At 32.2% G+C, this 26,793-nt stretch overlaps 1 protein-coding gene across 2 annotated transcripts in view; it reads left to right on the top strand.

Moving 5' to 3' along the window:
- ABCA5 (ATP binding cassette subfamily A member 5) overlaps window positions 1-26,793 on the top strand; it is a 52,461-nt gene that overhangs the window by 3,272 nt on the left and 22,396 nt on the right. For both annotated transcript variants that reach the window (XM_087826325.1, XM_087826326.1), the window contains exons 2-20: window positions 2,117-2,233; window positions 3,263-3,467; window positions 5,462-5,623; window positions 6,506-6,594; window positions 8,028-8,257; window positions 9,822-9,963; window positions 10,892-11,080; window positions 12,677-12,824; window positions 15,469-15,637; window positions 16,751-16,809; window positions 18,334-18,444; window positions 19,602-19,777; window positions 20,299-20,418; window positions 21,443-21,581; window positions 22,885-22,975; window positions 23,161-23,300; window positions 24,277-24,396; window positions 25,454-25,655; window positions 26,285-26,454. In XM_087826325.1, coding sequence (XP_087682451.1) covers window positions 2,132-2,233; window positions 3,263-3,467; window positions 5,462-5,623; window positions 6,506-6,594; window positions 8,028-8,257; window positions 9,822-9,963; window positions 10,892-11,080; window positions 12,677-12,824; window positions 15,469-15,637; window positions 16,751-16,809; window positions 18,334-18,444; window positions 19,602-19,777; window positions 20,299-20,418; window positions 21,443-21,581; window positions 22,885-22,975; window positions 23,161-23,300; window positions 24,277-24,396; window positions 25,454-25,655; window positions 26,285-26,454 — 2,764 coding nt within the window. In that variant the 5' untranslated portion in view covers window positions 2,117-2,131. The remainder of the gene's footprint in view (window positions 1-2,116; window positions 2,234-3,262; window positions 3,468-5,461; window positions 5,624-6,505; window positions 6,595-8,027; window positions 8,258-9,821; window positions 9,964-10,891; window positions 11,081-12,676; window positions 12,825-15,468; window positions 15,638-16,750; window positions 16,810-18,333; window positions 18,445-19,601; window positions 19,778-20,298; window positions 20,419-21,442; window positions 21,582-22,884; window positions 22,976-23,160; window positions 23,301-24,276; window positions 24,397-25,453; window positions 25,656-26,284; window positions 26,455-26,793) is intronic.

Below are 26,793 nucleotides of genomic sequence, written 5' to 3'. Positions count from 1 at the left end.
ACCAGAAGTAACCTCTAACATCATCTGTTGGAGAAAGGGAACATTTTCAGCTGAGAGCCTTTCTGAGAATCTTTCAAGCTTGTTAAGGTGGTTGACCACATCTCTTATCAGGAGGCTATGAACATCAGAGTGATTCCTCTTTTTTTTTTTTAATAAGATATAATCTGAATTCATTTCTCTCAGAAATAAAACGAATGCATTCCAAATGATTTTTCCTTAACAGTTATTTCTAAAGGTCATGTACATTTTGTATTGCTTTGAGACAGGTGAAATACGTTTCATAGCATGTTAATGTAATCAGTATTTCTTTAATAAATGAGTTTCTGATACTGAATTTCAGATTACATGGCTTCTAGTCTTTAAGTCATTTATTAATATATTAGAAAAGGAAGGTGGGCTTTCAGTTTTCTTGCAGTTTATTAGATTTAGTATGAATTATTTTACTTAGGAAAGTATTCATCTAGGAAAGTTAAATATTTGATTAATATTAGGTGTTTAAAATGTATCTAATTATTATTTAAAGCTATACAGCAAACTTAATGCATTCCTCAGGTATGCTGTGAAGCAGTGGAAAGTGGCTTAAAAATATTGTATCTTTATTTCTGTGTCTTTGTCATTGATCTTTAGCAGTTAAGAATTGGGTTTGTTAAAGAGTTTTAAAGGTACTGCATTGGTAAGGCTTTGAGTTGGAACTATATCAAGTATTATAAGTTTTTCATAAAGTATGCTATGTTAAAAATATGCCATTAGAAGTTTTATTGTATTTCAGTTGTTAGTTTGTGCTTTCAAGGATCATCTTCTAATATATGTTGCAAAAGAGAAAGTCTTATATATGTTGTAGGCTCAGAAAGCTGCTCTTTAATGTTGTATGGTCCTCTCCACCATTTCCAGCTCAGCTTGTGTGAACTGTTACTAGAGAGCGAACTCCTGGATATTGTCTGCATGATTCTGTTCTCACAGCCAATGTTAAATGTGGGGCAGGCCAGGCATCCTTTACTGCCTTTTCCTTTTATTCTTTTGAACACCACCACTTGCTGGAACACTTATTTAATAGCTGCTTTAAAATTTTTGTCAGATAATTCCAAAATCTTGGCATTGACCTCTACTGATTTTCATTTCTTTAAAGAGTTGATATTTTCCACATGCTTCATTTGCCAAGTAATTTTGGTTTGTATGAGGCTTTGAGTTTTGTTTTAATCCTATGGAGAGCTTTGATAATTTTCTTTTAGTCTGCTGTCAACCTGGTTAGGTTCAGGCTGCAGGTTTCTACCCACACTCTTTGAGCTATGGTTGTAGTTTTGGTTTAGTTTTCAGAAACCTTTGCAATGCAATTTGGATCCATCCTGTGTGTGCCACTCAGTGACAGGTCCGGATCTGGGCAGTGGTCTGGCATCTGTTCATCCTCAAGTCTTTGGTACACAGGATAGGATTAGATCCATGTATGCCCAATTTGGGGGTTAGTCCAAGAATTAATAAACAGCATTGTGTTTCTTTCCTGAGCTCCTTTTTATTTGCTCTTCCTGGTACTTTCCCCTTTTCCATCCTCCAGCCAGAAGACAATGGTTTATTTGCGTCACTGGGTTACACACTTGCAACTACACTAAAGACATCCAGGGTCTGGTGGTGGGAGGTAGAGAAGAAAGCAGTGGGATTTGGCCCCACCCTTTTGGAACCGTAACTCCGCTTAATGAAGAGAAAGGTTCCCTTGCTTCAGAGTTTTGGCTCCATTAAACTTCTGTTATTGCAGTCTGGCACTACTATCTTGTGATTACTTGGGGACAGGGACACAAAAGAAAGTAGAAAAGAAAAAAAAGATTGGTGCCCTGGTGCCTACTTTCAGTGCATTCCAGGGAAAAAGCTCACTGCTGGTTGAATGGTAGTTATAATTCTGATTCCTTCTTGTTTCACATGCTGCCATTTACTGTAAAGGGTGTTCAAATTGCTACTCTATGCATTCTGTCCAGGTAGGAGAGACAGCTTGGAGTATGCTTAACTCCCTCTAACCTGAGACTGAGACATCTGTCTGTTTTGCCAATTAAAAATGACATGTTCTTAACTGTGTGGTTCCAGTTTTATTTATTTTTAATTTTTTCAAATTTTCACCCCCCTTTAATAGACTGATCCAGAAAACATGGCTACTGCAATTAGGGAGGTGGGAGTTTGGAGACAGACCAGAACACTCCTGCTGAAGAATTACCTAATTAAATGCAGGACTAAAAAAAGTAGTGTTCAGGTAAGTTAAATGTTTTTCTTCTTATCCTTTGTTGCAGTTTATTCTGCATTTCATCTTTAAGAGATGTTTATTTTGCTGGATAAGTTTTTATTATAATTTTATATTTTTAGGTTCCTTTAATTTGCTTGTGAAGTAAAAAACTTAGCCATAGGAAAGTACCTGTTTTCTAAATGTTAAAAATGCTAATGGTTCCTAAATTTAGTTAATTTCTGATATCAGTGCTTAATTTTGAATTTTTGGAAATGCATTTCCCAAGTTTCATGAAATGAAAAATGAATTGCACAGACAACTTTGTTGAACATTATTTCACAGTTTATCCCCCATAAACTCCCATCTTTTGGACTCTGGATTGACTTGTCTAAAATTACCAAAATTGTGTCATATATTTGTTTAAAGTGATGTTTTAAAGCATACATTATTTTAAGAGGTAAAAGAAAGTAAGAACTCTGGCTAACCAGTTAATAATAATTTTAAGGATGAAAATATATTGTTCATCTTCTCCTAAAACTAGCAGAACAATTAAATAGCAAGATAAAATGATAGATAATTCATCCCTGTTAAAGGGGACTATTGAATTTTACTGAATGGAGTTTTAAAAGTAGAAATTTAGGTTTATTTAAAGCATGAGTTTTAATTTAGAATTAAATAAAGACACTTTTATGGTGATCCCTATAGGGGTTGATAAGTTATTTTAAGTCAAGTTATATATGCTTAAATGTATTATATTTTATATTAGTAACCTATGATGTTTAAATACATATTAGTTTTTATGTCTTTTAATTTATTATGTGACTTGAATTTTAAAATATTACAGTAAAAATGTAAAGGAAGATTAATATGCCTGTTGGGTTAGGTGAGATGCTCAATACACTATTTCTTTTAAGGTAGAATTGCTTTTACTTTTGTACTTAAGAAAAGAGCCAACTTTCTCATGTTTTTTTGGTATTCATTATATTATTTGTATAGAAACCTTGATGAATGTTGTTCCCATTGTTATACTTCATAATCATTTTGTTTCTTTTATTATAGGAAATTCTTTTCCCACTATTTTTTTTATTTTGGTTAATATTAATTAGCATGATGCATCCAAACAAGAAATATGAAGAAGTACCTGACATGGAACTTAACTCTATGGACAAATCCATTCTCTCCAGCCTAGTTCTTGGATATGCTCCAGCGACTAACATTACAAGAAACATCATGCAAAAGGTTTCTACTGATCACCTTTCTGATGGTATTGTGAGCTTATATATGTATTCTATCTGTTACAGAAAGCCTCTTCAGTAATTTTCTGCTTGCATTATTGAGTAAATAACATTCTTAACACTTAGAGACATGGCCCTTCACCGTATAGTTTTATAAAAATATTAAAATCATTTCATTCTTCTCCCTTATTTTTTTTGTGAAACCTTAATTTATATTTTTGGTAACAGGAAGCATGTTTTATATGTTTTAATAGTTTATATTTAGTTCTTAAGCCATTTATAAAATAAGTATATTTATACAGGATAAAAGATTTGAAGGAACATTTCATTTTGATTCTGTCTCATATAACAAAAGAAGCTGGAGATACATGATAAAGATTATAAAACAGAATCTTTTCAGATTGCCATGCTTATTTATGGAGGTAGAGGTATATGGTGTAAACTGAAGAAGTGCTTAGCTTTGGAGATTGTGACTGTGGCTCGGTATCTAAGTCTATTTTTCTGTTTGTACTTCACACAAAGAAATGGAATAGAAAACAGTGTAAGCAGTGAGGTACTCATGAGTCTAAAGTGACTGAGAGAGAACCTAAGGCAGGAGCTGGAGAAAGTGACAGAAATGTTCATACTTTGGTGATTGATTTAATGAAATGCTAAGTTATAGAAAATAACAGATTAACATGTCATGTATAGGATAGTTGTAATTAACTTCTAGTATATGTTATGACATTATTAGATTAGTGCATCACTGAATAGGAGATGTTTATACAATCAGGAGTCAACTTCCCCCATTGACTTCTTTCTGGCTTATTGTTATTTAATATTTTTATCAAACACCTATCTTATTGGTATATAACATGTTTGTTGGTTTATCATATTATGCACAAATAACATGGATAGCCATAATAATTTAGCATGCCAGCTCAAAAAACTGATCAGAAATGTTAAGAACAAAATTCATTGGTAAGCCTAAGTGGGAGAAAAGGGTATACACCAAAGAAATTCAAGTCAATGTATACTAACTTAGATGCCAAAATAGTGGAAACATATATAGATTTTTTAAAAGTTCTGTCTTTTTAACAACAGAACTATCCAAAAGTGGGATATACATTCATACACAGTAACATGACTGAGAGGATGTTGAACTAACAGCATTTTTATTCATATCAAGCCTGAAGTTGTATGTCTACCTTAAAAGGTCTGGAAAATCACAATAATTAACATTTAAGTAATACTTTATAGTTTACAAAGCATTTTCATATTTGTGACTGCATGTGATCTTAACAACTCAGTGTGATCAGGTGGGTATTGAAGATGAGGATATTAAAGTTTTGGGGAATCATTTATCTGTGCTCACTCAGCTAATAAGTAATAAAGTTAAGGACTAATCCTGTGTTCTTTCCATTTCACTACATGTTCTGAAGCTTCTGTACCGAAAACTAGCGGCTTGTAAATCTCAAGGAGATATTTTAAAATTAGGATTATCTGATGTGAGTGGAGCTAAATGATGACTATGGTATTTTCTCCATATATCTTCTAAGAAAAGAACAAGCAATATTGGGTTTAAGTGGCAGTTTTTACTCAAAGAGGAGTTTTGCATCATAGTTACTAAAATACATACTTAGTATCTGAGAAGGGTTATGGAATTTTCTTCATAAGAAGGAATATTTGAAAATAAAATATTCGCTCATTTATCAAGGAGTTATTTGTATAGTTTTACTTGGAGATAAGTGAACTGCATGTATTACATATAAAGTGTATACTCTTATCATACTAATAACTTACATATTACACTGACGTAATTTGTATAATTAAATGACAGTTAAATAGTGTGTGTAAAATTATACTATTTTATTATTTGTTAACTTGGAGTTTTTTTGGAGGGCTCTTTTCATTTTCTAAGAAGCTAGAGCATAAACAGAGGTGCTTATAAAATATTCATCAAATTTAATGGTAAACTTCGTCTACTGTATTAGGTAAACTGTTTAAATTTGTGAGTTAACTATATTGTTATAATATTTTGTAGTCATAATTACTGAAGAATATGCAAATGAAAAGGAATTGCTAGCATCCAGTCTTTTTAAGACCGACAACTTTGTAGGTGTGTTTTTCAAAGACTTCATGTCCTATGAACTCCGTTTTTTTCCTGATATGATTCCAGTATCTTCTATTTATATGGATTCAAGAGGTAAATAGCCCCCCCAAAATTTGAAAATCAGTTAAATGCATGTTTTTGCTGCTCTTAGTTCATATGCAGAATTTTAGTGGGTTCCATCATTGGCATTTTCAGCTGTACTTGTTCAGATAAGAAAACTGTCAAGTGTAGCATAAAAATATATAAGTATACTTAAATAAGTACCTATCTACATATATAATATAAAATGTAATTTATATAACATCCATTTTCATTTTAGTACATTTATATAATATCCATTATATGACTTTCTAAATCTGTATTTTTTTCTCCGTGTAATTGTTTTCACAAATGGGTTTATTACATGTCTTTAAAACATCAGGGTTTTCCACCAGTGAACTTTATTAGTTTTATATTTGAAACATGGAAAACAGTCTACAATGCTTAAACCTATGAAGAGATATTATTAGCCACAAACATTTGCTGAACAATGTTGAAGTCACTATGCTAAGTACTGAATTTGTGACTAATTCCAAAAAGCCCTTAGAGAATTTTTTTTTCTTTTTCTTAACCTGGACTTGTCCTTGCATCTGGAAGTACTTTGAAGCTGATAAGTCATTGTAGGATAACTTACCTTAAAACAGAAAAGTGACTTATTTTATTTAAATAACTATGTTTACCATTAATTTCTTTTCATTTGTATTCACTTACCATTCAGTATCCTAACATGTTAACTTACCTGTTTCAAAAATTTCAAATAAACAATCAGGAATGTGATAGATGTTTGTCTTTGAAGGGTAATTGCTTTTTTTTTTTTTTTTTGGTCCTGTAGAGATTGAGTAATTAAATTACTTTGGTAAACCTCCATATGCTATCTTTAAAAGAAGGTATTTGCAAGTTGTGCAAAATCTTACGTCTCACATTTTTCCCTCATAGCTGGCTGTTCAAAATCATGTGAGGCTGCTCAGTACTGGTCCTCAGGGTTCACAGTTTTACAAGCATCCATAGATGCTGCCATTATTCAGGTAAATACGATCAAGGAAGAAAAATAAAGCCAAACCATATTTTAACAGTTGTGCCATAATAGTATTTGATTTGACCACTGTCAAATGAATAAAATACATAACTTATTACAACTCCTTTAAGAAAAAAAGATAAAGTCGTATTTTCTGTTTTAATATTTTTGAAACCCACATTTATTGTATGGTTTCTAAGCATATGATTCAGCACTCTGTGTATCTATTATTTTATCTGTGTCAGTCATAGATAATATTTATGAAAGATCTGTATTTGCAGACTTGTCCCCTTGAATAAAAATAACTTACTTTAAAGAAAGTGAGTATCTTTAGCTTAATCATAGTAGTAGATTTTATTTTTTAATTTAATAAACATTTATCATTTATTTGCCAAACATTATTCTGTTATGTGTGAATATTAGCTGGTAATTTTTATCATCCCTATGAGATTGGTGCTGTTATTAGTCCATTTTATATTTGAACCTGAAGCACAGGGAGATTAAGTGATTTTTCAAAACTCAGCTAATTAGTGGCAAAGCTAGTTCAAAGCTAGTTTAGCCAAAGCTAGTTCAACTGCCACTAGGATTGCATATACATGTTACAATTATAGTTTAAAGACATGCTTAGACCTGATCCAGTGTTTCACATTTCACATTTTTGTAAAAATGAATAGGAGGCCTTGAACAGAAGACCTGTCTCTGTTAGTTGTTAGACTGCTGTATAGTAAAATGACTACAATAGTGCTTTACTTGACAGGGCTGTTATAACACCCAAATCAGATGATATATGTAGAAATGTCTTATAAACTCTCACACATTTTATATGTATTGCAGATGTGTAATATTACACAAATTCAGTCATATAGAAGTTTAAGGTAAAGACAGCCCAGACCACACTGGATGAATAGGTTGAGCGGATCTCATTTTAGACTTCAGTTGAGTGTTGGTAGAAGTATCATGGGACATAGGTTGTACTGTTCTGTCTACACATGCTGTACATATATATTTTAAAACAATAGAAAGACATAATATTTACTTTTTAAAAATACTATTTAAAAGAATATTTTTAATGAGAGTCATCCATTCATGGTACTAATAATTATTCCTTAATTCTTCAATTTTATAAAGGAATATTTTTATTAATGTATATAAATAATTGTCTAAGATGATAATTATGAAATTTTCTTTGACAAATTATTTTACAAATTTGTATACGTCCCAACTTCAGACTTTAAACCTTATGGTCTGCTTCCGGAATGAGTAAAAGCAGTATTCTACTCTGTCATGTTATTAGATCAGTCACTGTATTTCAGGTGTTGAGCTTCTTGAGGATTGTATTTGTACTAGGCTGTTGACTAAATTTTTATGTTTATTTATCACACTTTGTTAGAGGTTACTATCAAAACAAAATTAACCAAATGTATTTGCATTTTCCATTTGTAGTTGAAGACCAATGTTTCCGTGTGGAAGGAACTGGAATCAACTAAAGCTGTTATTATGGGAGAAACTGCTGTTGTAGAAATAGATACCTTTCCCCGAGGAGTAATTTTAATATATTTAGTAATAGCATTTTCACCCTTTGGATACTTTTTGGCAATTCATATTGTGGCAGAAAAAGAGAAAAAGTTAAAAGAGTTTTTAAAGATAATGGGACTTCACGACACTGCCTTTTGGTATGTTGTTAGAAGTTTATTCAGTATGACTAAGAATGACGTTAAATATACAGGTCTTCTGAATTTTAATTTTGTTATTCACCTCACTTGGCAGGAAAGATACTGATTTTGTTTTCTCACAATGATTGTCTTTCTCTTGAAATTTGAGACTACTCAGCAAGCTTCAGCAATTGATTGGCTTGGTTTAACATCAGGAAAGTGGGATTTGGAAAGCATGTTAACATTACATGTTTAAATTTTATTTCACATTTTGTTTGAATTGATGAAGTGTGCTCCATGTATTTCAGTGTATTTTTCAGTACATAGAATATATGAGGTCTTGGAAAGTTAGAAATTAATTGCCTTGTATAGTCCTCTCCCAATATCATAGCATGTACTTATTATTAAAAATTTAGTTAAAATGATTGAAGTTTGTGTATGTAGTTTGTAGGCTTTTTTTCCTGAAAAAGTTATTTGTGTGAACTAAAATGAAATACAAAAGTTTATAGAGAAACAAATGAAGAAAAGTGTTTTCACAAGTGAGTGTTTTTATACAGTGATAATTTTATAGAGACATGCATTTTTATTAGTAATTCTAGGTGTATTTTCCTTAATTTTCCCACTGTTGTAAGAAAATTTATTTTTACCTCATCTTGGGAAAAATGTTAATAAGCATGTGAGTTGGTATTATAGTCCATTTTATAAAATTTTATTTCATTTACCCCAATGCAGCAATTAAATATAATACTTTACCTCATGGGATCATTGTGGATAACCCATTTTCTTTGCTCCTTTTTTTTCCTCTTGTCATTTTAGTAGTGACTGGTTTTTAAGATGCATTGAGTTATTAAAGTATTTTGTGAGGAAATGGTAGCTGGAAGACTTTAGGCAAATCAATCTCTCAGGACCTCAGTTTTACCTTTGTAAAATGATAGATTCCATTTTGGTAATTTAGGTATCCTTCAGCCCTATTTCAGTGATTTTATGGTACCATACATTAAATCATGGTCTAACTTGAAAAACAAAGATAAAATGAAATTAAATACTATAGAAATTCATTGAGCCCTGATTTGAGGAGAAATTTTGAGCAAATATAGTGAATCTATTGTTGATTTTCTTGATCTCACATGTGTAAATATGTAGTAATTATGTTATTGATTAGTGAGGTAGTTATTGTTTAAAGTACCTTAAGTTATCAGAGGTTTTATTGTAGCACATGCCATAAAGAAAATTATTAGTTATTAAACTCTTGTATTTTAAGAAAATCAGAGGTATTGTGTTATTAAACTTTTGAAATATTAGATTTAAATTAATCATGAATTGTGGCACTACTTTGGTTTTTGACTCTTGCAAAATAATCACCATTTTATATCTATATCAGAGTAAAACTTAACCAATACTGTATTTTTAATTACTTACAAGAGCATTAATTTTCAATACATGAACATATACAGAAATGAATAGATTGATTTAATTTTAAGAATAAAATAGCTGGAATAAAGATGAAATTTTGTTTAAAGTGATTTGTTTTTAACTGTTACAACCCATACTTTTAACTTTAAATCTATTTGCATTCTCATTTTAGGCTCTCCTGGGTCCTTCTGTATACAAGTTTGATTTTTCTTATGTCCATTCTTATGGCAGTCATTGCAACAACTTCTTCGTTATTCCCTCAAAGTAGCTGTGTTGTGATATTTCTACTTTTTTTCCTGTATGGGTTATCATCTGTAAGTATTTCAACTTGAAATAGGGATAAAGAATTGCCAAAATATTTGATTAATATAGCAAAGTCTTATTTTTTGGTTTATAGTCAGTTTCCCAAGAAAGAGATTGTTGTGAGCTTACTGATTAATGACTTATATGTATAGCATCATTTTACCTCCATATTTTTAGGAAAGGTACTACATAGTCTCAAGTTTAAATTTAACTTGTTTTCATGTGATGTATTTCACATACAAATTCTCTTGAGTCTATTTTTTACTCTTCATATAACCTGTGAATTTAAGATAGCGTAGTACTGGACTTTTTATTCCTTTTCTTTTATGAAATCCTGACTGTTTCAAGTTAACTTATATTACAGGTGATGTTGTATAAAGATATGTCTTGGTAAATACAGCTCTTTGGAAGTGTTGGTATCCATTTGGTATATCAGCTAAGTACTGGCTGTTATGACCAGCCTTTGTTTTAAGTGCTTCCAGTTTCCATCCTGGTTGGTTTATGTACCCATGCTGTGCCAGTTGTTAAATATTTAACTATCACCTCTTTTCTTTAACATAATAATATATATATAACTCATATACTTCTTTATATAATTGCCCAGTTTTTAACTGGTTTTGTTCTATATCTATACATAAAATTTTAAAGATGGGGGTCTGTATTTAAAAGCTTATTAATTATTGTTTTGTTCATATATGTACACATCTAAGTGCAGAAATGCATAGCTGTTTATGGTTTCTATAGAGTAGAGGTGATCATGTTTGCCTATTATATAGATAATATGCAGTTTTTAAATTTGTCAGTTTAAATTTTTAAATATACATCACTATTTGTATGAAAATAAAATATTTTACCATAGCATTTAGTAATTAATTGTATTTGTTTTGATATGAATGTATATGAACAATGTGCAGTAACCTTAATATTTACATTTTATAGGTATTTTTTGCTTTAATGCTGACACCCCTTTTTAAAAAGTCAAAACATGTGGGAATAGTTGAATTTTTAGTCACTGTGGCTTTTGGATTTATTGGCCTTTTGATCGTCCTTGTGGAAAGTTTTCCCAAATCATTAGTGTGGCTTTTAAGTCCCTTCTGCCAGTGTACTTTTTTGATTGGTATTGCACAGGTAGGTAATATATTTATGTTGTTCTCACTAAATAATTTCTTTTCAGTTCCATGCAGCTTATTATACTACCATAAATACTACCTCTGATTTGGGGGTGGGGGAGATTAAATTTCAACCTGAGAAAGGAATGATATTTAAATACTGAAGTATATTTTATATTGGTTTCATTTGTATTTTCTCTGTTTTTAATTTGTTCCTTTATATTATCTGCTTATAAGTTCTCTACTTTCTGCTTTAGTATATCTCAGCAATCTACTTCATTGCAGTAACTCAGTGTGTTAGAAGTCATTAGTTTAAGTGTCCGGTAATTTGGATTGCTTATGGCCTGGTTACATTGCTACCTGTTGTAAAATAATCTCAAATGTGTGCCTGGAGAAAATTGTACGTGGAACAGAACAAAATTTCATGACTGTAGTAGTAAAATAAGTAGATCTGGTGGATTTATAAATTTGATTCTTCTTAGTCTTTATAGGGACTGTCAGGTTGTAAAAGGGGAAAATTCTTATAAGGAACTGTTTTATGTAACAACATAAATTTAGTTAATGTAAAAGAAAAAATGTAATTAGTATAAGACATTTTTCATGTTTGCTGGGTAGAATATTTTGATTTGTGAAACTTAACATAGATTGTTTAAAAATACTGAGTTAAAGAAATTTTAATTACTGCCCTACCAGGCGTGGCTCAGTGGTTGAGCGTCGACCTGGGATCCAGGCGATCGGGGTTCGATTCCCGGTCAGGGCACATGCCCAGGTTGCGGGCTCGATCAATGACTCTCTCATCATTGATGTTTCTATCTCTCTCTTTCCCTCTCCTTTCCTCTCTCTGAAACCAATAAAGATATATTTAAAAAAAAAAAAAAAAGAATTTTAATTACTTAAGACCTAAGAGCTGTTATTACACATTTTGGAAATCCACTGAGTCCCCTTCACTTGGGAAGGTAGAGTTACAGGTTCATAGACTTTCTTGTGAATGGAAGGAACTTTCAGTGTCATTTAGTTCATCTTCTTTTCATAGATGAGAAGACTGAAATTCAGGATGGTGGTACAGTTAAACTTTATTCGTTTCATGACAGGTCTTGGACCCAAATGAGGCCTCGAACTCTTAATACATTTCTTCTGCTCTGTCACATGTGTCTGCTGTGAATAACTTAATAATTGTGTTGTTGTTATGCTAATGAGTATTTCAGTATTGGAAGATGCTGGCCATAATTTTACCCTCTTGGGCTGAGTTTGTTCGCCTTCTCTGCGGACCACGCTCTTTTGTTTGCATTAGTTAGTGTTAACATCATACTTTATTTGTATTTCATTTGATAGTAATAGTATTGGAATTAAATGCCCCAGGAGTGGATGTATACTAGTTTTAAAAGCACAACATTAAATACATGACTGGAAGGGATTGCTGTGATAAACTTACAGTTTGGTAAAGTTCTTACTGTTTTCCTTATAAATTTATGTTACTAATTTGGTAGTCTTTAATCTGTTAAAAGGCCCAGTTTGATTACTGTCATTCTGGATATAAGGAGTAACTCTAAGTAATGTTAGCTTTTGCTTATTTTTTATCATTTTATATAATAAAGTTGGTGTTTCTGTTTTTCAGGTCATGCATTTGGAAGATATTAATGAAGGTGCTTTATTTTATAATTTGACCGAAGGCCCATATCCTCTAATTATTACTATTATCATGCTAGTACTTAATAGTATATTCTATGTCCTCTTGGCTGTTTATCTTGATCAAGTCATTCCAGGTATGCAGATAGTTATTGGATTTAACTTTAAAGATTTTTAGATTTTTTTCTTTTGTCCACATAGGGTCAAATTTTATTTTTTTTCTAGCCAGAGTACCCAACTTATATTCATTGTTAAAGCTTTTAATTTAATTTTAAATAAGTATATTTTGTACCCATGTCTTAACCACTAGTGAATATAAGAAGATTGTGTAAAAAGAGAGCAGTTTGTTTTGAAAGTGTTAAGTCCCTAACTGAACTGCTTAACTTGGTACTTCCCTATGTCAGTCTTCTTTGGCTAAAGTGTTTCATTATTTTACTCTCTAAGGTCTAAAACTATGAAGCAGTCTTGTATCTCCTATCATTCCCCTCATCTCCTATCCTGCATCTATAGCAGTGATTTTCAATGGGTGTGCTACAAGAATTTTTAAAACATGCAATACTTGACTATTTACTCAGGGGCACTGACTTCCTTTCCCTTAGATTGTCAAATAAAGTGACAGCCAAAACAATACAACAACAACAATAGCTGTCTGGTGTGATTAAATAAAAATTATACCTATTTTTTTTCTAATCAGCAAAAATATAACATTTTTTTGGTGTGCCACAGAATTTTAATAATTAGTTTATGTATGCCATGAGATGAAAAAAGTTGAAAATCACTGATCTATAGCAAATTCCTATAGATTCAAAATGTTATTAAATACCCCGTACCCCCTTTAGTTTTCCCCTTGAGTTCCTCAGGGTTTTGTTTTGTTTTGTTTTTCTAATATTAACTAAGTTTATTCACATTATTTCCAAGTAACTGCAATATCAAATACAAGCAAAAAGCGATACATAGATCTTACATAATACAACCCAAAAATTCTCATTGCCTGAGCTTTGTGATTGTAAGTGCCCAGACTTTGTTTCTTCGGAATGTTAGTGAACACGGTACTCACAATGACCTCTTAACATGGGGAGTTCTGCTAATTATTTTTTTTAAATCCAAAAAGAAGCATCTGTTGTCTTCCTTCAGGCTTCCTGCCCTTCAAAATGGAAATAAGTACTAAAGGAGCAACTGCTTTCCATCTCACACTAGCAGGCTTGAAGGGGACAAATCTGGGCCAAAACCTAGACTTAGCTCCTTGCACAGAATTTGATACTAAGCATATGTTACACTGAATGACCCCAATCCCTCCTATTGTACAAACACCCATTACAAATTAAAACATTTCGAAATGACCAGGTCACATTTCCTGCACTGTTTTATATGATAACCACTAAACACATGGCTTTTAAATTTTAAACTAGAATTAAATAAATTAACAATTCATTTCCTTATAGCACAAGCCACATTACAAGTGCTCCTTAGCCACATATGGCTGTTAATTACCATATTGTCCAGTATAGATATAGGACATTTCCTTGATTGCAGAAAGTTGTATTGGGCAGCACTCGTCTAGACGTTGTAATGCCTCTCATCTAATTACCTACCTTCAGTCTAAGAACTTCACCATTTCCTTTAATCAAGTTAATTACCTGCTCAGAATATGCCTTAGTGGGCATATTCTTATTAAATAGGTATATGTAACTGAATAGAAACTATATATATTAATGTCCTCCATGATACTTTTATATATTTAATCTCTCCTTAACACTGTCCCTCTCCGTATTGTATTTAATATTCATTAGTACAGTCCTATTTACCTTTTTCAACACATTCCCAGTCTGTCAGATTGTTTTTAGCTACTCATAACAGAAAATCTTTCCTAATTGGCTTAAACAAGAAGAAAATCAGTTGACTTAAAAGGAAGTCCAGAGATAGAGTGGCTTTCAAGTTGTTTGGCTTGCTCAACTATGTCATCAGGAACCTGCTTTCTCCATGCTTCTGCCAGCTTTGTCTCAGAGTCTGGCAGATTTGCCCTCCTCATGGCCTCAGGGTGTTAGGCTCCTTTGTTCATAGCCAGTGGAACCTGCCTCTGTCTGATTGGTTACATGCTTATGGCTGGAGCAATAGCAGTCACTAGAGCATGCCAAGAGCTGATTAGATAGATTAGAATCTTCTGTGTAATTGGGATTAGGTTTCTTTGAAACATGAGTGGGTATTTTTAAAAATGTAACTGTCGGGTTTTGGGAAGAAACGGGAAAATGGGTATGTGCTATGTGGGCAGCTGTCACTGCCTGCCATACGTAAGTCTCCTGTGTCTGTCCTGTTGCTGTGTTATTCTCCTAATTCTTAAAAAGTCTTCCCTACAAACTATATTTACTGTTCTGAAAACTTCCTATTTTCATAGACTGTCTAAGATGATACCTTCAAGCTTTCAGGATATATCCCTTATTCAGATACATACTTTCCCTCTTTCAGACTCTTACTAACATTATGGCTGGCTGGCCTCACGTTCTGCATTGTGTTTTAGCCACTTGGTATGTGTGTACTCATAAAGAGTTAAGTTCCTTTAGGGTGAAAATGTGTTTTACTCACTTTACATTCCCATGCGCTCAGCAACTCTGAAACTATTGACAGAGGTATTTGTCAATAAAACTTACTTTTTCACACTATTGATTTAGTACTTTATATCTAGACAAGATCTAGGTTGCTATATATTTCACATATTGCCTTTATGATTATAAAACTCGTTTTCAGAAAGAATTTGTTATGGTAACTCAGTTTTTTATTTTTCAGGGGAATTTGGCTTACGGAGGTCATCTTTATATTTTCTGAAGCCATCGTATTGGTCAAAGAACAAAAGAAATTATAAGGAGTTATCAGAGGGCAATGTTAATGGGAATATTAGTTTTAGTGAAATTGTTGAGCCCGTTTCTTCAGAATTTATAGGAAAAGAAGCCATAAGGTATGATTTAATTTTTGGTAATTTGGGCATAAGAATTGCTGATGGAACATGCCACATTGAAATCCTATCTTTTAAATAAGGTATGTAATTAATGTATCTTAGGAGATTTGGTACACATTTCATGATTTTTAAATACAGTGTTACTAAGAGCTACTTGTCTTTTTAGTTCTTATTTTCTTTGCAACCATTTAGAATAAGGTTGCTGCTAGATTTGAAATTTTTGTGTTTTAAGAAAAAAATTTTAAAGTAATAAAACTGGGTGTTTACACAGTTAAGCTGTTTTAAACTTTCTCAGTTATGTAGGTTAATACAGAATATTTAACTTTATAATTTGATTCAGGATATGTTGTCCAAGTTACACAGCATATTAAATTGTTAATTTCATAAACCCTTAGGTATTGTGACATAATTAGAATATCAGTTTAATTTCTAAGAACCAAAGAAATTAATCACTATTCCTTGCTAGATCAGTCAAAGCCAAATTAAACGAGAATGAGAAAGAAAGCAGAAATAAAAATGAAAGAAAAGTGAAGTATAATTTGTTTTTTAAGTTTAAGAAGACTAAAACCTGGGGAGAGGGAAATACTTAGGATATAATTAGTGGACCAGTGGCCTGCCTTCTCAAGGGTAAAATTCAAACTGGTCAATAAAACCATTAATTCTGTAAAAGATTATGTAAAAATTTAAAGTGGAATGAGAGAATCACTTCACATTTACAGAGAGTTTGAAATGTGTACTGATGTGAAATAAATAGCATTTGGTTTTTAATCTCCCTTCACTGATGTAACAATAATAAGTATTTGGTTGCAAACAGAAGAGCATCAAAGATGAAAAGAAATATATAAATTGCTTAAATTAAATGCTTCACTTTTAGAAGTTGGCTTATGAAAAATGGATGAATGACATTTAAAATGGAGAGGAATACTATATTTTTCTCTCGTAGTTTCTTTAAAATACGTTTATAATTATTGCCAGCTCTCTTTGGTAATTATTTTAGTAGGACAGTACTTTATTATTATTCCTATAAAATGACAGATTTGATAAAAATGTACATGAAAGCACACATTTATAAATTGCTTTAAATCCTTAAAGTAGAAAATGGTGTTTTTTCAGAATCAGTGGTATTCAGAAGACCTACAGAAGGAAAGGCGACAGTGTGGAGGCTTTGAGAAGTAAGCCGCTTTCCTAGTCCTTAGTATTAAGCTACAAATGGAAAAACAATTTGCATAATCTGTGGGAAATTTAAACTTCTTTATCATAGTTTTCTCTTTTTCCTCTAGGGATACTTACATTTATTTATGTGATTAATATTCATAATGAAACTAACAGCAATGTAGTAAAAGAAAATAGTACTATCTTTGTTAAGCTGAAAAATTTTCAAGTATTTGAACAAGCCTCTGTCCTTTTTCCTTTATTATTATGTATGTGTATGCAGATTAGTTGCTTTTTTTTTTTCTTTTGGCCTAACACAGGGTTTCTCAGCCTTGCCACTACTGACATTTTGGGCCTAATACTTCTTTTTTTGTGAGGACTGTCCTGAGAACTGTAGATTGTGTAGCAGTGTGTCGGTCCGGGTTCTTCAGAACCAACAGAATATGTATACTGTATACACACATACTTACAGAGAGCGAGTGAACTGCATGGGAGGGAGCATGTACTGATAAACTATGGAAATCCTTTTTCACTTGCCTTTCACAGTTTTTCTTTCCACTTGGTTCTTTTATAGTTTTTAGCTCTTTGCCAACATTCTCTTGTGAACATGATAGCATAATGATTTTAAATCTTGTCGTATGGTGCCAGTATCTACATCTCCCCTGGGTCTATTTTTATTGCCTGTCTTTTCTATTGGTGTTTGGTCTTATCTTGCTTTCTCCTGCTTGGCTATTTTTGGCTGGGTGCTGTATATTGTATATGAATAATTGTAGAGATAATTTGAAGTACTGGATAATGTAATCTTCCAGAGAGGATTCATTTTTATTTCTGGCCTGCAGCTCTAGGGGTACTAAATCCCAGATCACCCTCATTAAATGAAGGGCTGTACTTACAGGCGTGGGCAAAAGTAGGTTTACAGTTGTAATATGAATAAATAATGCAATATTTAATAAAAATACAAAAATAAACTGTGATTCACGTACTCACAATGGTATACTGCTTTTTCCTACCCCTGCACTTGAAGCTGGGTTTTCAGATCCCTGTTGCCTGTCTTCCTTCAATGATTGACACATCAATCCAGTGACATTTCTTTGTTCCATTTTTCTCTTATCTAAATTTAACCTTTCAGGTATTAACGTAGCTATTCCCATGCTATTGGTCAGTTTCTAGGTCTGTTTTTTTGCCAATATATTTAATATGCTTGTAAATACCCATGGGAAGAAACTTATTTATCTGTTTTTATTTCTTTGGAAATTCCCAAAAGTAAGTATATAGATTCCTCCCAATATTTTATGCACCCTCTAAATCAGAGTAACAAAAAATAAAAGTTTATTTTTATTATTTATTGTCCATACCATTGTCTATAACAATTATTATTATGCTAATATTAAATACTGTGCACATAAGTATACTGGTGGTAACTTCAAGTCTGTCTTTAAATTTATTGACTTACTTCACGATTGCTTAACTAAAATGAATTATCTTGTATAGCTCAATAGAAATAAAAATTGTATTTGAATCTTCTCCCTTTTTTCCTGAACTAGATTTATCATTTGACATATATGAAGGTCAGATTACTGCATTACTTGGACACAGTGGAACAGGAAAGAGTACATTGATGAATATTCTTTGTGGACTTTGCCCACCTTCTGATGGTGAGAGTTTTCTGACATAAAAAAAAATCTCTTATTTGTTTTATTAGTATTACTAAGGTGTCACAACATAATTACCCTTGAAATATGTACTGATTGACTTTTGTCAATGATTTGGGACCAACTTCTGTGTCTATAAAGGTGTTTTATCTTTTTTTTAATTATACACATTTGTTTTGCAATAGGAAATTAAAAATGATTCAGTCATGTTTAGTAAAGTAAAAAGGTTCCAATTTTGTACCTATTTTACCAGATGTTTTGTTGATTTTTCATTTTCAAGGAAGGATAAATCAGTAATTAATTGGATATTAAATGAGACCTATTCATATTTTGGGTTGAGAAAATAGATACAGATGTCCAAGTATATGAAAATAGTTCAGAAGGAAGGAATGATAAATATCAATACCATCTCCTGAAATAGAATTTTAAGAGCAATACCTCAAACATATAATTGTTATATATGACTGCCCTGTAGGTGAGAATTCAATATGGTAGTTTCATATTTCCACAGTAAGTAAAGAGAGTGGCAATACAATATTTGACTTTAAGAAAGGGCCAAATTTCCATGTATTGAATCTGCATCTTTTTAATTGTAGTTGAACTTCTAAAATTTTCTTTTTTATTTATAATTGTGTCACTTTGTGATGGTAGTATTAATATCTTACATTTATGTAAGATGTATGATTTTTGTTACGATTCTACATTATCACATTGATTTAACAATTCTTAAGTGGGATATGCTAGTATTCAGTTTATATAAGAAGTTGGAATTCAGATTAAGTGATTTTTATCAAGATCACACTGCTAGTTAGGGGAATATTTTTATCTCTTTGTTCTTTCCACTACTGTGTAATGCCAGTAAATGAAGGAAAATTGTAACTGGATTATAAATGTACATGAACCAGTTAAGTTTCTGGTTCCTTGCTTTTTCCACTATGTAATACGTCCTGAAAATGAGGGGAAATGAGATTGGACTATAAGTGAAAGTAAATCACAAACAGTATGGAAATGAGGGTGCATTGTATTTTCCAAATTTATATTAATTCTTACCTTATATGTCTTATATACAAGTAACTGAATTATTAGTATATATTAAAACATGTATACTTTTTAATACTTAATATATTTAATGTGAACTTAAATATATATTTTGGTTTTAGGGTTTGCATCTATATATGGACACAGTGTCTCAGAAATAGACGAAATGTTTGAAGCAAGAAAAATGATTGGCATTTGTCCACAGTTAGACATACACTTTGATGTTTTGACAGTAGAAGAAAACTTATCCATTTTGGCTTCTATCAAAGGAATACCAGCTAATAACATAATACAAGAAGTATGTTATTCATATTGAAATCATTACTTTTATTACCTATAAATTAACAGCCTTTTTAAATAACTTGTGTAATAAAAATATGCTTGGAAATCCAAATATAAAACCAGTTCTGAGTCTGTAAACAAAATCATTGCAGAGACTTAGAATGTTGAGTAAAGTTTTTGCTCGCATGAAAGTGTCCTTGTTTCATCTTGAAGTTACTAGTCTCCCAATATAGGTATTTCTTTCTTTTCTTCTTTTCCTTTCACATCATCTCCCCCCCGCCCCACACACAGAGCCTTTGTACTGATCCCCTTCCTCACTACCCAGGGAGTCACATGAAAGTAGAACAAACCTTCCCATCAGCAATCTTTTTATCTCTTATTTCAAAATTATATATGAGTATATGTCAGAATTAAATTTTGTACTAAAATAACATTTTAAAAGTTGGTATTAAAATCGGAACACTTAAAAACTAATATTGATAATTATGTAAATGGTGTGGTTTAAAAAATAACATTGTTGATACTTTACTTTTACAGGTGCAGAAGGTTTTACTGGATTTAGACATGCAGGCTATCAAAGACAATCAAGCTAAAAAGTTAAGTGGTGGTCAAAAAAGAAAACTGTCTTTAGGAATTGCTGTTCTTGGGAATCCAAAGGTAAACAAATACTGTGTCACTGATGACATAATTATGTTATTTAAATTATATTAAATAAAAAAGTAGGTTGTAGAAAGATATATATACACACACATTATGAAATTTAAACATACATGAAATACTATATGTTATTTTAAATGTAATTATAGTAATAAGGCTTTAAAATTGAAGTCAGAAAGATACCTAACATCTTTATGATAGTGGTCATGTCTAGAAGAGTAATGGAAAGGATAGCCTTTAGTTATATCTGCAATGTTTTATTTCTTTGAAAAAGGATCTGAGGAAAATATTGGCAGAAATAAGACTTGTTGAATGTCACTGGTGGCTGTAACAGTATTCTGTTATTCTCTAATTTCTGTGTATCTGTAATAGTTCATAATAAAAGTTCTAAAATAGAATAGCACCAAAGGAATTGTTTAGTTTTTCACTATGTTGCTGATTTAATTTTGTATGTGTCTCTTTTGTGCTGTTCTCTGTCCTTAGAAACAGAGAACTAGCTGATAAAATATTTTGCAAAGTGTTAGAAAACTGCTGGGCACATGCCTGCAGCTAGGAGACCCACTGGTCCCTACCATCCTGTCACTTTTGCCTTTGCTGCTGCAGCTTGGGGATGACTCTGGGTTCTGGCTTTATGTTAATATATCTTTCTCTCAGCCCTCACCGCCATGTTTTTGAAATTTAAAATATGCTTAAAACAAATTGCTTCTCTAACAAGCAGTTGTTATAGTTCCAGAATTTAATTGTTCAGATAAAAGAAATATACTTAAGGTTTTGTTTTTAGTTTATCTGCTTATTACACTTATATTACAGACATCAGTCTTTTGTAATTAAACCAAGGAAAATATTTATGTGCCAGTCTGATAATTTTAAAAATCTGCACTCACATATGAGTGAAAAACTCAGATCTAACAGATTTCCAATCGGAAATAATAACTTGAAATGGGGAAGCTTTTCAGTTCACGTAAATTTTATACATTTTAGTTTTCATGAGGATTCTCTGCCATCCCTATCCAATTTCACACAGATACTGTTGCTAGATGAACCAACAGCTGGAATGGACCCCTGTTCTCGTCATATTGTTTGGAATCTTCTAAAATACAGAAAATGTAATCGAGTTACAGTGTTTAGTACTCATTTCATGGATGAAGCTGACATTCTTGCTGGTGAGATTTTTACTTTCCTTTTGAAGGATAAGGTCATGAGGCCAAATGGGAGATTGGACATAGAGACGTCAATTTTTTTTTAATTTACCTTCATTGTTGAAAGTACTACTAGAGATGTCACATTTTGAGGAATAAATAAAGAAGCTGGTGCTCTTAACAAAAAAGGTTTTTAAAAATTTTTTAATTACATATTTTTATATTGGGAAGTCCTCAGACTACTCAAGGCTTAATCATTTACTAGGAGAACTCATAGGACTCAGCATAGTCATACTCATGCATATGAGTTATTACAGTGAAATTGACAGGTACAAAGCAAAGTTAGCAACAGGGAAAGGCACATGGGACAAATTCTGGAGGAAACCAGACAGGCTTCCAGGAGTCCTCTCCCAGTGGAGTCTCACAGGATGTGCTTCATTTGTCCAGTGATGAATTATTAACACGTCTGAAATATCTGCTAAGGAAGCTCATTAGAGACTCAGCGCCCAAGGTTTTCATTGGGCTGGTCACGTAGGTACCCTCTGTCTGGCATATGCCCAAATTACAGACTCCCAGGACAGAAGTAGATGTGAAGTATAATCTACATTGTTTGCAAAGTTTAGGTACAGTGAGCCACCCTGACCTGTTCTGGGAATGGTGGGAACACCCCTAAAATCCAGGTTTCTAGACACCAGTTAAAGGGCCAACATTGTAAGCAGGCCTTTCTAAGAATAATAGTCTCAGGTCTGCCATGTTAACTGTTTTCTGCACAGTTCTCAACACAAACACATGTATAAAAACAATCCAACACATGATTTTTAATCACTGTGACAAGATCCAAGAGTTTGAAATTCTAGAGCAACCTCTTTCTGTTTATAATATAATCTAATAAATTTGGCATGTCATTCATTTTTTCAGTAGTATCTTTGTTTAAAAAAAACAATGAGCATGTTGTTTTTGTTGCCTTTTTGTCATTCTTTTTACCTTTGGTTATAAAGGAAATCATGAAAGTGTTTGCATTAGTAAGTCTTAGGAAGAGTCTGAGATACTTGGAGCAGATTAGGAATAGACTCTAGAGTAAGACTGCCTGGGTACAATTCCTGGCTTTGTTATTTAATATGTGAAGTATGGGCAAATTGAGTGTTTTCTCATTGCCTCAGTGGTCTCATCTAAAAAGCAGGTGATGATAATCTAGTACCTTCCTCATAAGGTTGTGATAATTTAATCAACTAATACATGCTTCTTATATGGTAATCCATAAAATATGAATGCCAGTTATTAATGCTGTTACTAACTTAAAAATTGAAATGCAAATCTCTGTTTGCAGATAGGAAAGCTGTTATATCACAAGGAATGTTGAAATGTGTTGGTTCCTCAATGTTTCTCAAAAGTAAATGGGGGATTGGCTACCGTCTGAGGTATCTATCTATTCTTTATTGGCTCTATTCTTTATAATATTTTTAATCTACTGTTATTATATTTAGGGCATGCCATAATGTGCTTTTGCCAGTTTTTATGGCACTCACTTTAAAGTATTCAGAATTTATTTTTTGGTTATTTACTGAGTAATCATAAAAAAGTTATGATTTTTGTTTTTCTCTAGCATGTACATAGACAGATACTGTGCCACAGAATCTCTTTCTTCTTTGGTTAAACAACATGTACCTGGAGCTACTTTATTACAACAGAATGACCAACAAGTTGTATATAGCTTGCCTTTCAAGGACATGGACAAATTTTCAGGTATTACCTACTTTCAGTTTCTTGATGGTTGAACCAGGATCTTGCATTGGGAATAGGTTTTGTTGGTTCACTTTGCTTACTTTTCTGTGTAATATTTACATACTTGCAGGTGCCCAGAGTTAATAATCTGTTTCTACTTTATTTTGCTTTAGAAAGTTGGAAATACTACTAGCTAACTTTTCTTTTTTTACAAACAGCATGCAAGAAACTAATATGTTAACTTGAGTAAATAATTGTGTTTGCTTTGTTGTCAAGAAAGAAAGAAGTTGCTTCATTTGCTTTTAGGCCTCAGGATAAGATTGTGTGTGTGTGTGTGTGTCTGTGTGTGTGTGTACATGTACATATATATAAACACACATATATTTGTGTATATACATATACACGTATGTCCATACCACATATATAATTGTGTATGTCCTCAAGTTCTTTTCTATTTTTCTTGATTTCATAATAAAGTACATGATTGTATGGTAAACCATTGAATTATTTTATTAGTTTTCACTTTATAATGTGGAACTCAAACTCAGTCTCCTATATCTGTTTAGGGATCTCTTAAGAGCCCAAAGGATATTGCTAATGTACATGTGTTGTGCAGAATTCTCATAGCGTTTATCTCATAATCAAATAGAAATTTTTTTATGTTAGTTTACTTGGTTTCTTTCAAGAAATAAGATGGAATCATTAACTGGATTGAAGTACCTATGCCAACTTAATGTACCCTGCCCATCATTCTGTCTGTAAAATATTTCTTTTAATTTATAATATGATAAGTATCTAAAAGGTATAGTTCTATAAACAAACATTCTTGGGGTTCTTAGCAATTTATAAGAATAATAAAAGGGTCCTGAGACCAACAAGCTCGAGAACCATGGTGCCAGCAGAGTGAATTTAGACATGCCCTGTTTTTAAAGGATATCTTAGAATAATTCACGATAGTCTGCTTAACCACATGACATTCTTTCATATTTTCTTTTAGGTTTATTTTCTGCTCTGGACACTCATTCAAGTTTGGGTGTTATTTCTTACGGTGTTTCTATGACGACTTTGGAAGATGTATTCTTGAATCTAGAAGTTGAAGCCGAAATTGACCAAGCAGGTAAAAACAAAAGTAACAAGACATTTTAGGGGGAGAGATTAGACTTGTTCATCTTACAAAGACATTCATCTAAACTGTTGAATTGGTAGGATGCCAGGACAACCAGGTTGTATGTAAATCCAATTTATGCATTATTCCATGCCACTCTTCAAATTTTTAATGTTTACTTATTTTTTAAATTTAGCATAAATCTAAAAAGTCTTCTTTGTGGCTCTCATGCTGAAGCCAGTTTTCATCTCTTTCATTATTTTATCTGTTTGAAATTAAATCACTGTTATAAAAATAACACCTTTATTTCTACCTTCATTGATTAGTTTTGTCTGGTTTTAGTCTAATGCAGAGATTTTCAACTCTTTTCATCTCATGGCAAACATAAACTAATTACTGAAATTCTGCAGTACACCCAAAAATATGTTTTTTACCAACCTGACAAAAATAGGTATAATTTTGATTCATTCCAACTGGATGGCTAAATTGGCTGTTGTCATTTTTTTATTTGACAGTCTAAGGGAAAAGAGGTCAGTGCCTCTGACTAAATAGTCAGGTGTTGCATGTTTTAGAAAATTCCTGTGGAACACCGGTTGAAAATCGCTGGTCTAATGGCATGTCTCATAGCATGTTTCTTTTGTGTTTGGTTTCTCTTACTTAATATTATGTTTGTAAAATACATACTACCGTATTTGGCCAGTAGTTTGTTTACTTTCATTGCTTTATACTATTTTATTACAGGAATATTTCACAACTTATTTATTCATCATATGTTGGGTTCTTCCCACTTTATGGCTATTCTGGATAGGGCGCTAGTTAAGAATATTCTTCTATATGTGTTTTGGTGAGCATATATACATATCTCTGTTGGGTTTATACCTAATAGAATTTCCTGGGTTGTAAGCTATGCATTCAGTTTTTAAATATTGCCAAAGTATATGAGAGTTTCGTTTGACCTACATCACTGCCAGATGTGTGCTTTTTTAAAATTTACCTGCTTCAGAAAGATTTTCATCTTTTTAAGGAATATATTATAATTTTCTATCTTTTTATTTTGTTTGGCAAATAGATTATAGTGTATTTACTCAGCAGCCACTTGAGGAAGAAATGGATTCAAAATCTTTTGATGAAATGGAGCAGAGCTTACTCATGCTTTCTGAAACCAAGGCTTCTCTTATGAGCACCATGAGCCTTTGGAAACAGCAGGTGTATACAATAGCAAAGTTTCATTTCCTTACCTTGAAACGTGAAAGTAAATCAGTGAGATCAGTGTAAGTATAGTCACTCTTCTACCTGATAAGTTGTTTTTAAGGATTCAAATTGGGTTTACCATCTTAAGTTTTAAAATGTAGACGTACGTAAATAATCTCTATAGTTTTGAAAGATTCAAACTAATTTCACATGTCAAAGAAAAAAGTACACTTATGGTAATTTCATTGAATATCATTGGAGCCTTACCCTTTTTTTTTTTTTTTTTTTAAGAGTTTTTATTGATTTTTAGAGAGAGAGGAGGGGAGAAGGGGAGAGAGAGAAACATCGTGGGAGAGTGAACATTGACTGCTTCCTACATGCCCCCTACTGGGGATCCAGCCCACAACCCAGGCATGTGCCCTGACCAGGCATTCAACCAGCAATCTTGTGGTGCACAGGGTGATGCTCAGCCAACTGAGCACAGGCCTGGGCTATAACTTTTAATTATGTCATTGGGTATTGACTTTCTCTTTAGTATTGTCATGAGACTATTTTGAAGAGTAGAAATTCTACTACCAAGTGCTATTTTTTCAAGTTTGTTTTTTTTTAAATGAGTACCTTTTAACTGTCATGTGAAGAAAGATTTAAAAAATAGATTTACATATTAATGTGCCTTGAGCTGTATTATTTTTTTTTTTTTCCCTTTCAGGTTGCTTCTGCTTTTAATTTTTTTTGCAGTTCAGATTTTTATGTTTTTGGTGCATCGTTCTTTTAAAAGTGCTGTGGTTCCCATCAAACTTGTTCCAGACTTATATTTCCTAAAACCTGGAGATAAACCTCATAAATACAAAACAAGTCTGCTGCTTCAAAATTCTACTGGTGAGAGTGTGTGAAGGTCTGTGAATGTGTGTTGGTTGGGGCGTGGGGGTGAGGGTAAATAGGGGTCAGAGATGTGGCTTTTAGAAATGCATGTAAGGTAAAGGCATTTTCTGTGTGCACAAATCTAAATTAAATACAACTTCTTATTAATGCCGAGCAGTATGTTACAGATAGGAAATTTTGGTTAGAATATAGGTGACAAGTTTTTAAAAGTATTCTAATTTATACAGCTTATAATAATAAAATATCCTTTTTAATAGTAGTAGCATTATTCTCAGAGCAGCATGTTTCATCTCAAAGTTTATGATGAGCAAAATAAACTTGAGTAGTTGGAAAAGA

The sequence above is a fragment of the Miniopterus natalensis genome, chromosome 17 (genome assembly GCF_054644295.1).
Source record: "Miniopterus natalensis isolate mMinNat1 chromosome 17, mMinNat1.hap1, whole genome shotgun sequence".
NCBI lineage: Eukaryota > Metazoa > Chordata > Mammalia > Chiroptera > Miniopteridae > Miniopterus > Miniopterus natalensis.
The sequence above is the reverse complement of the archived record's forward strand: the minus strand, read 5'-3'. Positions and strand labels throughout refer to the sequence as shown.